At 40.9% G+C, this 17505-nt stretch overlaps 1 protein-coding gene across 6 annotated transcripts in view; it reads right to left on the bottom strand.

Annotated features, from left to right (window-relative positions):
* Positions 1 to 17505, bottom strand: part of LOC140557603 (protein bicaudal D homolog 2) — a 122291-nt gene that overhangs the window by 81501 nt on the left and 23285 nt on the right. For all 6 annotated transcript variants that reach the window (XM_072682204.1, XM_072682206.1, XM_072682203.1 and 3 more), the window contains exons 2-3: positions 13473 to 13685; positions 590 to 742 (exon numbers count right to left, since the gene is read on the bottom strand). In XM_072682204.1, coding sequence (XP_072538305.1) covers positions 590 to 742; positions 13473 to 13685 — 366 coding nt within the window. The remainder of the gene's footprint in view (positions 1 to 589; positions 743 to 13472; positions 13686 to 17505) is intronic.

Here is a 17505-nt window from a genome sequence, read left to right as displayed (position 1 = left end):
AATATGTTACTAAAATCTTTAATAAGCTTGACAAAAAACTAAATATGTATCTCACACACAGAACAGCACTGTAGCGTGACTGATCTCGTAATATGCGTTTACATACGTAAGCAATTCAAATTTGACTTTAGTCAAATTAACCCTGTTGATACTAAGCATAGCCTGTGTGGCTGCAGTTGTGCAGTTTTGCAAAGGTAAACTGTGGTAACCCCCCCCCCTTTTTTTACAGGTAGCCTTCAACATTGTGTGCTGATGACTGGGGACTGTGTATTGACATGTATTTGACTAATTATTAACCATGACTGTAACTTGTCATGTTTGAGCACAGAGGCAAAGCAAAGGGTAATGGGTTTGAAGGTCAAACTTTATGGTGAATTTATGAGAATAATATTTGTATATATTATGTATTCTTAGACAAATATTACACATACAAATACATTGTTTTCAATATATTTATAAAATACTTCTGAAAAAAGCATACTGAACATTGGAGAGGTCATGGATTTACAGCCCTTCTGGTGAGTAATCAGTGATACGATTTATGGCTGTGTTTGAGTTCTGGGAAAATGTTTCTGTGCAACTCATTTACCTGGCTCTGCTTCAGCACAGAGACGTGTTTCTGCAGGGTGATGTTCTCCTCTTCCAGCTCACTGTAGTCCTGCAGCAGACGAGTCTCGCGGAACTTGTACTCCTTAATGTCGTCTCGGAGACGCGACCTCTGCAGCTCCACCATCTGACTGTTCTGTTGGCCCGAAACAAAAACAGGAAGACAGGCTTTAGAGTCTAGCTATAGGAAACAGTGTTAACTTGACTCCGTACCTAAATCACCAGCTGTAATTGCTGCAGGGTTTCCTGTAAAATAGCCTAATAGGAATCATAATGTACCTAGTATGTAATGTGTGTACCAGGGACTGAGTAAGAGCAAGACAGAGGGCTATTCCCAGTTGCTATGGAAACCACACACACCTCTCGTTTTTTTAGATGGCACGAAGTTGACACAGATTGAGTGTGTGCGCGCTGTACGTGTGTGTGAGTGGACGTGACTGAGAAACACAGATGGTGATAATTGGGAAACGAACTACGAAGCAAAGATGGTTATCCCAGTAACCCCCATGTCGCCCCACATGCAGGCACACTCATGTACATGTTTAGAAAGAATCGTCTTATGATCTATTAACATTTAATTTGAATGTTGAAATGTAATTAATAAAGTTTATTATGATGAATATTGTCTCCTGTATAACTGAGGCTGATATACACACCCTGAGTGACAACCTATGAACCTTAAACAGGGATCTGTGCTAGGATGAAAGATAATGCTAGCCAAGTGGCTTGTCTACTCCCTTCAGCAGAGCCGAACTAGAGCTAAGGAAGTGACTGATTTTTTATTTACTTACTTACTTATTTTGGTAAGACTTACTATTTTGGTACAAACCCAAATCTCGAAAGGTGAGTGTTGGCAAGGCTAAAAGCTAACCAGTCCCCTCAGCTTGCTAACAGTACATAGGTGAAACAACACTATCCAGTAAGAATCTGGAATAATTAGTGCTAAATTATACTATAACATGCGGGTTCTGTCGCCGGTGCCATAAACCAGCCTTTTTTGTGAAAGGAAAATGTGTGTGTCATTCTAAGGCGAAATAACATTACATCTAAGCATTTTTCACCAAACTTGCCTTACTATTATGGGTCAAAAACAACTTTAAGTCCTCAATAAATGCATTCTTTGGCACATTTAAGGTTAACGATTTTTTTTAAAGCCTTCTTTCTTTCAGTTTTTGAATTTGGTCCTTTACTCAGATTACTCATCATCAAAATAATCAGTAAAACAGTGCATTAAACCCAGCAGGTGCTTACCACACTGACTAGCATGTAGCAGAATCATTCCGCTTTTTACTGCCACTATATGCTTTAATAATAAGAAACATATCCCCTCTGAGGGCTAATTACACTTTGAAAGTGATTCATATGATCCTACACAGTGCTGTGCTCTCATTTATCTAAGGTTACGACAAGATAAACATTACATAACTGCATATTCAATTACTTTTAACAAGAGGCTAATATCTCATTCAGTGCCTGCTATTGCATTACATCTCTATTCAGCTTTCACTCCCTTGGTTGCGTGCTTTCACTCCAAAGCATCAAGCTGTGCACCTCTTCATCCATTCACCCTCTCAACTTTTAAGCCTTTGCTTTCCTGACACGTCACACCTTTTTCTTTATCCCTCTCTCCATCTGTCTTTTTCCCCACAATCCCCAGCATCAGAGATGGGGATAAAAACCAGTCCCACGGAAGGGCAGGCAGGCTTCGCAGCACATGAAGGCTTTGTGTCTTGGGAATATACCTACGCAGACCTTGCATCATGCTTTCACACAGCTCGTTAGGCATTCCAGCTGACAGGTACAGTCAAATCAAATGCAGGAAGGCCTCCTCTATTTCTGTTCCCATGCTATAAAACCTGCATTAGGAAGCTACCTAAGCTCACTATATGTCCCAGTGTATCCAGACCCTCTTTCTAATCTCTTCCATTTGGCTTCTTCACTCTATCTTCATTGCTGACATAGACATCCTGCGCACACCTCTATAGCGTATAATACAAGGGAAGCTTTGGAGAAGCCACACGTGAGCCTAAGGTCACCATTCCCAGACCGCAGTATTGGGCTGTAGAGCAGTTGCAACTGTGTTCTCTGACATGATGAAGCTCCATGCAATACCTTTCTGATCCAACATCTGTACAAGACCTCACTAATGCATAGTGGAAAGCCTTCTTAGAATGGTTGCTGCTGGTTGCTCCTGCAAAGAGTAGAGGCGAACCCAATCAACACCCATGATTATATAAGAAATGTTCAACAAACGTCGGGACCCAAGTATGAGAATCAATCTATCCTACATACAATGAAAAAGAGTGCCTATGAAAAACACATCTGATAATATAGTTTAAAATATATATATGATGCAGGAGACAGTAGCCTAAAGCATACTACAGCTTACATCTACTGCAGTTAGTAAGACCCAAACATCTCTGGGATAAAAGGTCTATGTCTGTTTATTTTCGGAATACATTCACAATAGCACAATTGCGATAATGTGGGTGTTTTGACCTCTAAATGTTTGCTGTGGGTGTGCATTAGGTTACAACGCTGTTTCCTTTTTGGAAAACACTGGCAACCATTCAAATTGCCTCGCTTTTGCACACACTTGCAAAAATACACAGTTGCAGATGCAGTCTATTCATTACAAACTAAACAGTCCTATTCTGTCACCATAGATCAGTACCAATCATAATGAAGCTATGAGAATAAAGGACAGGGTGGGTGTTTCCTAATCAAACCTAAACCGCATGCATACTTCTTAAATTGTGTTCTTAATATTCTTTCAGGTATGTATAGTTAAAAATCACAGCTAAAATTAAAGTTAGCCTAGACTTGTATCCTTTATGGTAAATTATAACATCTTCCTTTAATTCTGAAGTAGCGCTGCAAGGTTCCATTCTAGGCCATACACTGTTTTCAATGAAGTGCAACACACAGTAAATATGCTATCATTTAAATGTTCTGAATATATTAATCTAACCAAATGAGTTGCTTAAAACATCAGCTTTCAAGTAACTCCCCTGCTGTATTATTAAGTTTGTCTATAATTTAGAATTTCTTACTTAAATAAAATGTAAATATATACTGCTGGGCAGGGAATTTCCCCAAGAGCTCCCCCAGGATCAAAACCTGTACTTACTAAAAGCTTGAAATAATTAGAGCCTATGAATCTCTGGATATCAGTAGCCTGCCATTAGCAAACATAAACAGCTGTATACATCTGAAATGGTAGGCTCTGTATTTGCTGTTATCCGTTCTATTTAATTAAGGATGACTTTTCCTAAAAGCAGGGCGCAGGGAACACTGCAGCATTATGGCATAGACTGCTATGTACAGTCCACTTTTTTTTTTATAGACCAAGCAAAGAATAAAACTAAATAAAATATACTGTAGGTACAAATAGATATTCTTCTTTTAAGATTCTTTTTTTTATTATTATTATTATTATTTTAACAGATAAGGTATGTTTCCTTACTCTGTCTCATACTTTTACTACGGCTCTACAACAAACAAAAGGTGACATCTAGTCTAGTCTGGTGTGATGTGGGAGTTTAATTTAAGGCTTACTGTTAACTTAAGGTTAGTGCTATTTAAAAATAGTGGATGTTCACAAGGCAGGTATTTGTGTTAATTCATGGCATTCTACAATACTATAGCATTCAGTGAATTATCACACAAATTCTGCTTGTAATTTGGTAAGTTTGGGCCTAATCTATACTATATGGTCAGAAGTATTGGGTCACTAGCTCATTCAATGGTATTAAAAAAAAGAGTTTTTCCTGCTTTTGTTGGAGTAACTATCTACACTGTCCAGTAAAGACCTTCTACTAGATTTTGGAGCAGTCCTGTGAGGAATTATATTCAGATGTTGGATGATCACCACCCCAACTTATCCCCAACTCCTCAACTCATCCCAAAAGTATTGGATAGAGCACCATCATTCCAGAGAACACGATTGCACTGCTCCACTGGCTCCGCTGGGGCCCCTCTAGCCCATACCTGGCATTAGGCATGGTGCCAATAATCATTTATCTGCTCCAAAAAGTCTGGAGTCCTACTCTTCTGGCAATACTTCTCCACATGGACTAAACTTAAGTAGCTGAATGTATTTATTAAAAGCGGTATCCACAAACATTTATACAAATGTCCAGGAAATTGGCTTACAGGATCTACTAAGGGGTCTATTCATCTCCCAAGTCTAGATCTAGGTTCCTCTTTCACCCTTTTTACTTTGGCTGTGTCCAAGTATAACAGACAATCACCTCACTTATGAATACACTGCTGTTTTGTACTTTACAACATTCCTGTAAATTATTATACCACTACTGTATTATTATTCACCTACACACTGATGATGCTCAGACTGACTCATTATGTTCAGGAAGAACTGAAGCGACCATTAATGCCTCAGACATGCCTAGACTGCATCAGTCAGCATGCTTACTCCAGCTGTGACCGAGTATTTGTTCGACTTCGGAGAAATGAAATACAGATGGAGGCCATTTACTTTGCTTAAGACACAATGGAAACAATTTACTGTTTGTCAGAGGACAGTTCACTCTGCCCTGAAGAACTATGGCACTGGTCAGCAACCAACAGGAGCATGAAATGACCTCTACACTGTTAAAAACCAAGCTGCAATAGGATTACCACTTATGATTCCTTATGAGTGTGGGAATCAGTGTGAAGAGTGTGAAGACCCCTTTACATTGGAACGGAAGCTTTATATTATGTGAAAAAGGTTTAGTATGATTAAGGTTTAGTTTGATTAAAGTGAACCCTGATGTGATTAGTCTGTTGGTGCAATTCATTTGATTAAGCGAGGACGTTACCACATAATTCCCGGTGTGCAGACCTGAATCAACTACAGTCCAGGTTGCTTGAGATATGAACCCCCAGAAAAATAATTAATTAATGAACAGTTTAAGGCCTTATATACAAACATATAACATATATTACATACAACAAATGTCCAAATATTTGTGGATATCCCTTCTAATGACTGCATTAACCTACTGTAAGTTGCATCCATTGCTTAATCAGATTCATGCAGTCTCTGTAGGGAAGTACTGCCAATAGAATAGGACTTTCTAGAGCAGATAAACATAAATCTTCTGGCACCATGCCTAATGCCCAGTGTTCTCTGGAATAATGGTGCCCCCTTCAGTAATTTTGGGATGATCTGTGAACTTGAGGATGAGGTGGGATGGTGACCATCCAACATCATGACCTCACCTCTTATCTCTGAATGCAATAAAGTCCTCAGAGCAGTGCTCCGAAATCTAGTAGAAGGCCTTCTGTGGACTGTAGAGGCAGTTACTTTGTTCACAGCTTTTGGTTGTCTAATATCTAATGTGTCACGCTAAGCAAACTAGGACTAAATGTAACAAGAATGTATCATTCTCTGCTTTGGTCTGTAGCACGAGGACTGATCAGCAAGTGCAATCACACCCTACGAGTCTATGGGCACAAGACTCCTAAAGCTGTATTTACTACCTCTGTCCCATCATTAAAATGTTAGTCACTGTGGGTGAATACACATCTTCCAAATGCCATAAAGGTGAATGTAAAACCCATGTAATTACCACAACAACTATGCCTGCTTTTACATTTTCACAGTCCAAGACTCCATCATGCTCATTAAAAGATAAAGATGATTCATGCAGATACCGAATATGACAATACCAAACGCTGGAGGCAGAAGCACACTTGATTGATGTCATATGTAGCAAAAAAAAAAAACGAATGAATCCTCGCCTCGTATCCATCATCCACATATGCGGCACCTTTTTGTGCAAAAAGACAAAAGACTAATCCACAAAATCACCTGTTCTGCAAAAAGGAACGTTTTTCATGAAGGAATCATCTGTCTTCGTTTCCATCTTGCTTTCTCTTCATTTTAACCTTTCATTATTTTCCATGTTGGAGGAGTCCTGATGACAGATGACAGCTATGAAGCACATAGCTGCTAAGCTGCTTTTGGCACAAGTCACAAGTCACTCTTGTCGGTGTCCATCACATCAACACTGCGGTTAACAACCTCCAATCTATCTCCTGTAATGAATCACAGTACTGAACATACACTGAAAAATCTTTTTGAGATGTAATACATGTGGAGAAGCTCTTGAGTCACTCTCTCTTAAATTCCGATCTGGTGAACTCTCCGTTTCCTCTGTGGTCATAATCAGAACCAGATGTGTTGTCTTACATAGTAAATATAGATTGAAATATAGCAAAAAGCAAAAAATCTTCTGAAAACATGATATCCGTGAGTTCATTACATTATTTATAGGGTCATGTGACTTATCTATGAGTGAAAAAGATACTGTAAAACTAGTTTAATACATTTTTAAAAGAACCATCTCCTAGAGACTCTCCTAGTCTTTTAAGAAACAGTTAACAAAGCAGAGAACCATCCATGTTGTCATGGTCCACCAGAACCCTCAAAGAGCCCCACTATTAGCACCGTTTGTACCTAAATGACTGGTAGAACATACACTTTGCCACATTTCCTTATTGTGCAGTCAGACAAACCAAGAGCAATCTCCCAGTACTGGTAGAAGGGCAGCACCATCTGCCTCAGTCTGTTCTTTTCCCCTGCAACACTGACCTGTCCGGCAGCCCCTGATGACCAAGGTCACATGAGCCCCAGCTGTGAGGTCATCATCACACCACTTAATGAATACTGAGCACCAATCCAATCAAAACCAACCCACAGTATCGTCCAAATTAATCAGGTTCTAAAACAAGGCCACGACCTCACAGCAGGGATCTCTATTCAAAAGCAAAGGGCCCAAGAGAATTGCAGATGTGTCCAGTTAGTTAGCTTTTAAGGGTTGCTGAGATGAGGACTGGGGTGACCAGATTTATGCCTATCAGTAAAGGATGACTGATACTGGGAGTTGGGGGTATGCAGTTGTAATTTAGACCTCTGTCTCCTGGGGGTCTGGAATTAGCATTACGCATTTAGGAAATTCAGAGACCCTGGTGGGTAGATAAACGTTTTCTATAATTAATTTTTACATGAACATAATTCGTTCTCCTGATCATTTTTGTTACTGTGCCTTTATGACTAATATGTAAATTCTGACTGGCTTCCCTATACTGTGCAGACTGAAACATACCTTCAGTGTAAATGGGTGGGAATAAAGTGCAGTAAGTTTGATATACACTATATGGACAAATGTATTGGGACACCTAAACATTACACCTACTGCAGCTTTAATGACACAAAACTACAGCACAGCAGGCACTCCAAACCACCCCACTCTAATTTTACGTTTAGCAGGGTTGCTGGGGTTCCTATATGCTTCAACATTTAAATAAAACCACTCACAGTTAAAGTCTGTTCCGTCTGACTTGTTACAACGGTGGCAGTGAGCTTTTTAGAACCACCCATCCTTTCACTAGTGTTTGTAAAGGCAGACTGAATCACTAGGTGCTTGCTTTTATACACCTGTGGGAATTGGACTGAATGAAGTATCTGCTTTCTATACTGTCCATAGTGTATCTAAATAACATGAATAATTGTATTTTCTAAATGGATTGTGTGAACTGGGGAGTGAAAGGTAGGCCTACATTTCAGCCCTATAATTTCAGCCCTATATCCAACTCTTTCATTTTACAAAACGGAGGTAAATGCAATTTTGCATGATATGAGCTCTTTAATGCATGTAGTCTCATAATACAGCACTCTTGAGCTCATGTCTTCTTTTTTCCCCTGCTTCTTTTCCCCTGGACGGAATAGGGACTTGTAAGCAGTAGGAGACAGATTACAGATATGGCAGCAGCACCATAACACCCCTCCCCCGTCTCTCCAGCTCCTTCTTTTTCCCTCTGGCTCTATGACTCCCACCATCCCCCATTCTCCACCTCCTTCTGTCCATCTATCTAACACATTTCTCCTTTGACCTGGTTTCTATCATACTTCTTTCTCTCCCTCGCTCGCTTCTTCTGTGTAATCCAAAATAGCTCTGTTGGCAAGAGAATATCAACCATATAATATTGCTATAGCATAGGAAGGGAGAGTTTTACACTGTAACTGTTGCTCAACATATGTAGTCTACTGAACATCTATATTATGCAAATGACTGGTTCTATGTCTGGGCCCTTTTTCCTGCTAAATAGAACCATTTTAGTTGGTCCTGATCTTCAAGAGAATTCTCTTGTACATGAAGACCCTTTTAATCAAGCAAACCATTCATGCATTCAGATGGTTCTTGGAGTGGTCCCCCTGAACCCCTGTTGTTCCTTTTTTTCTGGTATATTTGCACTGCTACTATGGATTGGTAGAATTCATAATTTGACACTGTTCCCCGTTGTACAGTCACACAAACCAAAAGCAGTTGTGGTAGAATATCCGTACCATCTGCCTTCAGCGCTGACCTGTCAGACAGCCCTTGATGGCCAAGGTTACATGAGCCCCAGCTGTAAGGTTATCACCGCACCACTTAATGAATACTGAGGACCAAATGCAGTATTTTAAGTATTATATTGCTATAGCATAGGAGGGTTTTACATTTTAACTGTCAGTAGCTGAACATATTCAATCTGTTGAACATCTCTGTGTGTATCTCTGTATCTCTATGTATTAATAAATTTAATTCAGAATAGCTTCAGTGGTAGAACTGCATCAAGTATCAATACGACCATGTATTCTCCTCCTCTCTTTCTCTCTGCCTCATCTGTTTCTCCCAGCTAGACTGTGTAAAAACAGGCTTAATAATTCTGCCTGCAGGTCATATACTCTCTCTAGCGGATCCCACCAATCACTAGAGAACACACGCTTGAACAAACATACATAGAGAAGGAGTCTCTGCAGCAGCTCCGAAATTTAGTGTGAGAGAGAGAGAAAAAAGAAAGACACCACCTAAAAGCAAAACTCCATTAGTAGTCTGAGGGCAACGCTGACCCTGCTCAGACTAAATCAGCATCCACCATTTTCCCTTCACAGAAAAGAAGAGGGGAGAAAACAGGGGCATTTTAGGAAAGAGAGGGAGGTTGGAATACGAGTCTGAGGCAGGAGAGGGAACAGAGCAGCAGATTTGCTTTGATTGGCGGTGAGGGATGGAGGGGGTGCTGTTATAAACTCCAGATAGACCATGTTTGCTGTAATGAAATCTCAAGGTCATGACTAGAGCTGCCTGGTGCCCCTGCGGACAAATAGGACTGGGTTAAGACCGTGAAACAGTGTATGTGTATGTGTGTGTGTGTGTGTTAAGGAGTGTTTAGAGATGACCTAAATGTCAGCCGGGCACATAAAATACATTTATTTACAGATGTACAGGCACAGATAAGAGCAATTTTGTGCTGTTGTGTGTGTGGGTGTATCCTAGAGCTAGCACAGCTATCCTACAATATCAGGAGGAGCTGGCTGTGTAAAAGTGCTTCCTACAAATGCAATCGTTTTATTGTTAACAAATGAAAGAGCAAAATACCTACTTTTTATTAAAGAGGCTTCTATTCTATTTATTGTTCAGTGGACAAATATTATTTACTGTTTTAAAGCTTATAACTATTAAACATGCACTTTACTTTTGCACAGTACTTTATATAGATGACCTAAATGTGAGCAGAGAGCATAAAATACATTCATCTACAGATGGACAGGTACAGATGAGAGCGTTTGGGGGAGTGTGTGTGTGTGTGTGTGTGTATGTACATGTGTGTTCCAGCTGGTGCTGCGATTCTGCTCTGAAAGCTACACACAGCCTTTAATCATCGCTACTGTTCTGCAGTCCCTTCAGACAGTCTGCTGTACACATACACATGTACACATGCACATGAAAGGCAAATCAGCACTCGTTGACAGCGTGCATTTAAACACATCTGACTCGCTTCTGATTACTGGGGCCACTTTTACCTGATGTGTAAACGTAGACCAAGAGCCACAAGGAACACCACCAAGTTCAACCAAGTTCTAAAAGCCGTTTTCAGTCACATGATGAGGTTAAATCAAATTAACCTACAGCAGAAGTGCTGTCTGACCCAGAAACGTGGAGGCACACACACACACACACACACACACACACACACACACACACACACACACACACACACACACACACACACACACACACACACACACACGTCACCTCATGATTACTCCCTCTCTCCTCCTCTCTAATCTAAAATGCTCCAAACAACTTTCCCTGAATGTGCCTCTCAAATGAAAAACAGCCTTTTCACTTAGTAGAGACCAACTTCATTCACCCCATTCCCTTCTCCTCCTCTTTCCTTTTCTTGTTTCTTCTCCTTCTCTTTCTTGACTTTTCCTTCCTCTTATCTTTCACTCTCGTCTTTCTCCCTCACTCCCTTTTTATGTGACAGACGGAGAAAAATCTTCTCTCCTCCCCTCCCTTCCACTCCATCCTGCTGTGCCAAAAAATGGACCACTCGAGAGCTGTAATTAACAGAGCCAGTATAAGATTTACACCCCCCCACACACATACACACACACTCACACATACACACACAATCTCTTACACCTCCTACCAGTAGACCAATTAGCCCTCTTTTTACAGTGCCTGCCTGGCACTAAGTCAAGCTATGTGCAAGCAGCATTTGTTTGGAGCCTGTGGTGGCAGTAAGTCAAGTCCCAGGCCCACGTCCAGCGAGCGTCCATGGCAATCTGTAATTGTGATAAACTATAAAACTCGACCTGCCCATTAATTACTATTTATCTTAATATTAAACTCTTAGTAGGGCAATTCTTTCTGTCCAAATCCCACTCTCTTTCTCTTACCCCTTCACCAGAGCTTAATAACAGAGTTTCCCTTCCACAAAATGGAAAAAGAGCAGACATGCGGACACTGGGGTGAATGTTTTACATTTAGCACCTTCACCCACAGATGCAGGTTCTCTTCCTCAGCAGCCAATCAGAACATTATTTATTTAAAAAACACTTGTTTTAACCAAATGATATAAAATGTTCATAGATAAAACTATAAACATATATTTTGAGCTTATTTGTGGTTTTAAGTCACATTAATAAAATAAATATATATAAATAAAAAAGAAAGAAAAATATATATTGGGTACTTAAAAATACAGAAAAACATGGAACCCAACAAACCTAGCACATGGGACCTTTAAAGGACCGCTGTTGTAGATTATGTGCATAAGTGAAGAATATTTTGAAGCTCAAAGAACTTCCAGATCATGTTCGAAGAACAGTTCTATACCAATTAAATGTTTTTCTTAGAAATGCATGTCCAAGCCAAGAACCATTTAAGAACTTGTGTATGTTTAACAATGTAGTCTTTACATGAGCTGCCTGCCATTTTTACTGCGGTGAATCTCTCTGCTTTTAAACTCCACTAAGAAGAAAAGCCTTCTTTAAATCTTCCCTCTGCAATTTAATCTGTGGCAGGAAAGCCAGACCGGCTGCATCTGCTCAGAGAAATGCCAGCTAATAAAACAAAATCAAGTGTTGCATGTGTGTGTATGTGTATGACAAAGGCCAAATGTGCCAGCAAGACGAACAAAGACACCAACGCTAGGTCAATCAGTGTGTAGCTCATTTTTGATTTTCTGCTTAACTCTGCACTTAGCAGTGCAGACGATACGACAGAAGCAATTAAAGCTGCTGAGTCCAAAAAAGAAGGGATTTGGGGGCCTCTCCACAGGGAAGAAGGGTGGAAGGAGGGAGAGACGCCCCTCTGGCTGAAAGACAACACTATGCCTGGAACATGATTAGCCACAGAAACACAACCAGGGGTAAGGTTCTCTCGATACGCAATGGGATATTTCGTTTCTCTGAGGTTTGATCAGCTGGAATAGACCAAAATAAAGCACCAGTAGAGCCACATTTAGAAAATATCACCAATAACTAAGATTTCACACACTGAGCTGCACTAAAACCAATTAAACACAAGCAATCATTTTCTTGGTAAAGAATCAGGCAGTTAATCATTGTTTACATAACAGGCACAACAGCTTTGAGTAGAACATGCCTTTGCTCATTTTTTCCTCCCCTGAGGACTGTTTTGGATCTAAACCATTGTGTGTATAGGATACAGAAGGGAATTCTGTGATATTTGAATCACTCTAGTGTTGGCTGTATTGTAGCAGCATTATTTTATAATGGTTATATAAATAACTGTGAGAACTAGTCAGATTACCTACAGCCCCACAACTCTGTGACTCTGTGTACCCTAACCTACAACTCTATGGGGTTAGTCTTAGCCTGGCTATAGAAACAATGGATGAAAGTCTGGATCTTCCATTTTCCTTTAGAAAAGTGAACTGTTAGCTTTGTTTATCCATAGATTTATTAGAAACACCCTATTAATCTATAATGTAAATCACATATACTGCAGTTTTAACATACTGATTGTTTTTACTTATGTCTGCAGTTCCCACATAATTTGATGATAATCTGAAAGTAAAAATCTCAATCTCTAAACTAAAAGGTTATTTTATAAGGTAAGTTTAAGTAACAAATCTTAAATGTTTTTTCCCTTCTTTGATGTTATCATTTCAGAGATATGAGGCTTTCTTATGACAAGAATGATGCGTGTGTGTGCGTGTGTGTATGGATTCCACTGGCGTCAGCCCGGTTCTTATCAGATCACAGAGCAGCGGGTGAAGCTGGCACGAGGGAATGGTGGCGTTAGCCAGATCAGATACGGAATGAGGCCCACCAGCAGCAGAAACAAGCCAGCGGCCACCAGGGATCCCACGCCAACAGCACTCAAATAACGTCCTGTCAATCGATATCCACTGAGGTTATTCCAGTCACAACCACCTTCACCCGCCACATAATAATGTGTGCTTTTTCTGATATAAACAGCGAATTATGTCTGTCTGTTATGAGAGACACAATAATAAGGGGTGTCCTTGCATGAATTCACATCTCAGGCCTACACTCTCACCTCTCTAAGCTCCTGCGTGATGGTGGCCAGGCGCTCGTTCTCAGACTGGGTGTTGGTAAGGACGTTGCGCGTTTGCCGCAGCTCGGCCTGTAGCTCCTGCACGCGCTGCTCGTAATACGCCTCCTTACATGCAGACTCCTGAATCAGAGACTCCTCCCGGCTCTCGCCGTCCGCCGCTACCTTCCTGTGGTTAGAGTGAGCCTGTCCGAAAGCCTGAGAAAGAGAGACAGAGACATTGAATCAGATGACATTGTATGTACATTTAAAGCTTTTTCAGCCCTGTTTATTGGCCCTAACCATTCACTCACACTGGTACACATACAACTATATGGACAAAAGTATTGGGACACTGCTCATTTACTGTTTCTTCTGGGGCATTAAAAACTGTTTATCCTGTCTCTACTATCTAAATTTTGGAGCATTGCTGTAGAGATCTGATTACATTCCACGACAAATGGGTTAGTGAGGACAGGATGTTGGATGATCACCACCCCACCTCATTCCCAACTCCCTCACTCATCTTAAAAATATTGGATGGCGCTCCATCATTTCAGAGTTTAAATAAATGAGGTTATCAAACAAAATAAATGTGTCCAGAATGTTTTTTTTATAAAAACAAAGTCAGGACATCTCTAATATTTTCATTATTGTGACTGAATGTTACTGTTTCGGAGAGCCCATCTGAAGACTGAATGAAAGACTAATGTCTTCTACATGAGCACAGCCTGTGGTCCAAATCCCTGCAGCCTAAAAGCTTTACCCTCACTGCAAACCTGAGGATGACGCTAAATGGAAACAGGCGGTGGACAGACCGGGCAGGACTTTACCACCCACAGCTAACGTACAACAGAGTACCTCATCTCTGTACTGTATGTCCTAGGCATGTGTACTAGACAAGTTTTTTTAGGCAGCATTTTTAGTGGGAATGCACAGATATGGGAAGCGTTTCAATTGATAAAAATTGTGCAACCTTTAAAACATAGCAACCAGTTTGACCATGTAGCAACAGTCTTGTACCTGCCTGGAATTAAGAAGGACTTCTCTGCATTCAGTCTCTTTCAGTGCTGCTGCGACATTGCCAAGTCGACCATAAAAGGTAGAGTTTACATTACAGCCTGTGTGGGCCTTAGGCTACTTTACAGGTTTCAGTTCACTGCACTGTGGCCTTAATTTCTTAATGGATGGTCCAGTGGCACATGCATCCACAAACACACACACATTTTCTGCTGCAGTAACGGCCACCCGTGCAGTCGGTAAGGCCAGCTGTAATAAATCTAGGCTATGGAAATAAAAACAGATCGTCTAGAAACTTAATCAGTTTCAATAACAATAAAGCACCACCTAGTTGTAACTCACTAATACTCATCTTTATGCATTTCACCTGAGGGCACCAGAACTATAACCTTGTTTTAATCTGACCGCTGCTCGCTCACACTCTCTCTCTCTCTCACACACATAAGCACGCCACATTGCAGACATGGCAAGGCAAGGGAAGCGGATGGCAGTAATCCTGGATAAACCCCACTGCAAGAGGGAGTGAGAAAGCTGCACTTTCAAATTACATTTCTAAAATTGACCTACTTATAGGGAGAAATCGCAGTCAGACTGATTCAGTGGGTTACAGACGCACACAACGTCACTGCAAAGGTCTCAGATTGCACACAGCAGGTGCTCGAAGAGCTGGGCAGTACAGGCAGATTCTGCAGAGAGCATCATAAGGAATCTATAATAATCAATCCATAAGGTGAAAAAAGCCAGGCTCGAGATGCCGAAAAATAGAGTTCAACCATGTAGGGGAAAGGACAGGGATGCATCTGGAGATTTCTGTCCTTGAAAGGCAATTGCTACCATAAGGAGGTGAAGATTCTCTGATAAAAGCGTGATGTATTTAATGCAAGGGTCATGTTAAAGTGAATTTTCCTTGCTTTCCTTTAAACAAGAGAGTCAACACGACAGTAGCTTGTAAATATAAGGAATTGCTTGTGGAAAAATCGAATAAATATAAATGACATAAAAAAAATCACTGACCCCAGATGCAGTCGATCTGCCAAGACATGTTTTTTTGATCTGACTTTTGCGTCTATACAGTGGAAGATGCTAGGCTAATGCTGCTAACAAACACTAGGCTCAGACTGTCACCAATCTTATCAATAAATTTTAAATGTATTGGGGGGGAACTATTTAGCAAAAATGGATAGACTAGACTTAAAACTATGCTAAAATTGAAACTACATTATCCTCCACACTCCACAGTACTATTTAGTTCTCAAACTGACAATCGTTTTCATCCAGGCAATCCTTTTAATGAGTGAGTTCAGCTGCTTTACGGTGCACCCATTAAAGACACAGCCGTTTAGCTGTGCATGCTCGGCTTGTTTAATCGCCACAGAAAAGCACTGTATAAAATATAAGTCTAAAGTCATCATGTCCAATGCCATTTGGTAAATGACACAAGGCAGGGGAGCAGTGGAGCTGACATACCTACAGTGCTGGAGCTCCAGCCAATACCTCTGAGATGAGTTTGAATGGCATTTTTGATCTATAACTAATCATCCTTTATTAGTACCTGACCTCACTAAAGCGCTCCTGGCCAAATGCCATCTAATCTCCCCAGCAATGTTCCAAAATCTAGTGCAAGGTCTTTGCTCTCTATTGTTACCCTTGATTTCAGAAGCAATTCTGGAGGAGCAGGTGTCTACACTTTTGATCATCATCAGATACATTTTGAGGTTAGGAGAAAATTGAGCCAACCTATCGCTATGTGTTGTGTTGCTGTGTAGAAGCAACACACCCCCAAACACTCCTGCTGTAAGTTGTTTAGTGGCCTAGTTCACAGCAGGCCAAAAACGCTCACAGTGCCTCACAGTACCACAAGTCAATCCCACCCATAGAATCACAGATTAAATTAATCTGAAGGGACTGCAATCCCATCATATTAACCCCACAAGGGGTGCAGAGCTGCATCAGTGCAGGGGTGGGGGAGGTTGGGGGTGCTAATCTTTCAGATTGCAAAACAAATTTGGAAAGAATGTTCAACTCCAACCCCAACCAAAACCAAGCCCATGGCATGTCCCGCGGGCACGACAGCGAGCCCTCAGTCCTGCAGTCTAATCTCTCCGATTTATTGCGCAGACGAGAGATTGACTCTTAATCTGAGGCAGGTGCCCGCGGTAATTACTGCCAAGGGGTCTCATGTAAACTCTGTATGGACTGAGACAACTATTCTTTGGCCTCAGGGCAAAAACCCAGATGACCTGCATTTAAAATCAGCACTGCTTTCCAAACACTTCATACTGAGTCACCCCTACACAAAATTACAAGCACACTTGCACTCTAGTACACTAGTAGTTCTTAACCGAACCCTACGAAACAACAGAGGTTTTTAAACAGGCAAAGACCCATTTAAGCACCCAAACGGTTCTTTCTGTTGTCATGGTCCTGGATATAGAACCATAGTCTACTGAGGAACCCTTAAAGAACAGTATTTTGTGTAGAGTGTAGCCAGAGGTGTGTGTGTGTGTGTGTGTGTGTGTGCATTGGTTGCTTGGTTACTTTGCTATTTCCTTACCGTTGCATCAGACTGTAGGTTAGGAAGGGTAGGAGTGTAGGGTGGGAATCATGAAAGTATTTTATTGCTATCAAGATAAATTGCACCATGTTGCGCTTTTCTGAGCACTGAGAAATCAGATGTTAACTATAAATCACCGTAGTTGTTGGTAGTACCTTTTAAGTGACACCGGCTAGAAACTCCATATCTCCCTCACATTTTTTCTGCCTTCTGTCCACTACATCTCTCAGTAATTTTCTTCCTCAACACGAGTGGTCATTAGCAAAGGGAAGCTATACTTTGTGCTTCTTTTTGGATATGAACAGACTGGGATGTACCTAGACAAATGGATGTATCTAGCCTTTGAGCTCTGCTCTGCCATACATTAATTTTAACCTCTGCATTTTTGTAGTCAGCGTGTTGCTCGTCACAGAAGCTGCAGTGTTCTGCTGCCGTCTTGATGCTCATTTGTTAGGTCTATAACCA

Source organism: Salminus brasiliensis, chromosome 6 (assembly GCF_030463535.1).
Source record: "Salminus brasiliensis chromosome 6, fSalBra1.hap2, whole genome shotgun sequence".
Taxonomy (NCBI): Eukaryota; Metazoa; Chordata; class Actinopteri; order Characiformes; family Bryconidae; genus Salminus; species Salminus brasiliensis.
Note: the sequence above shows the minus strand (reverse complement) of the source record. Positions and strands in the feature narration are given on the sequence as shown.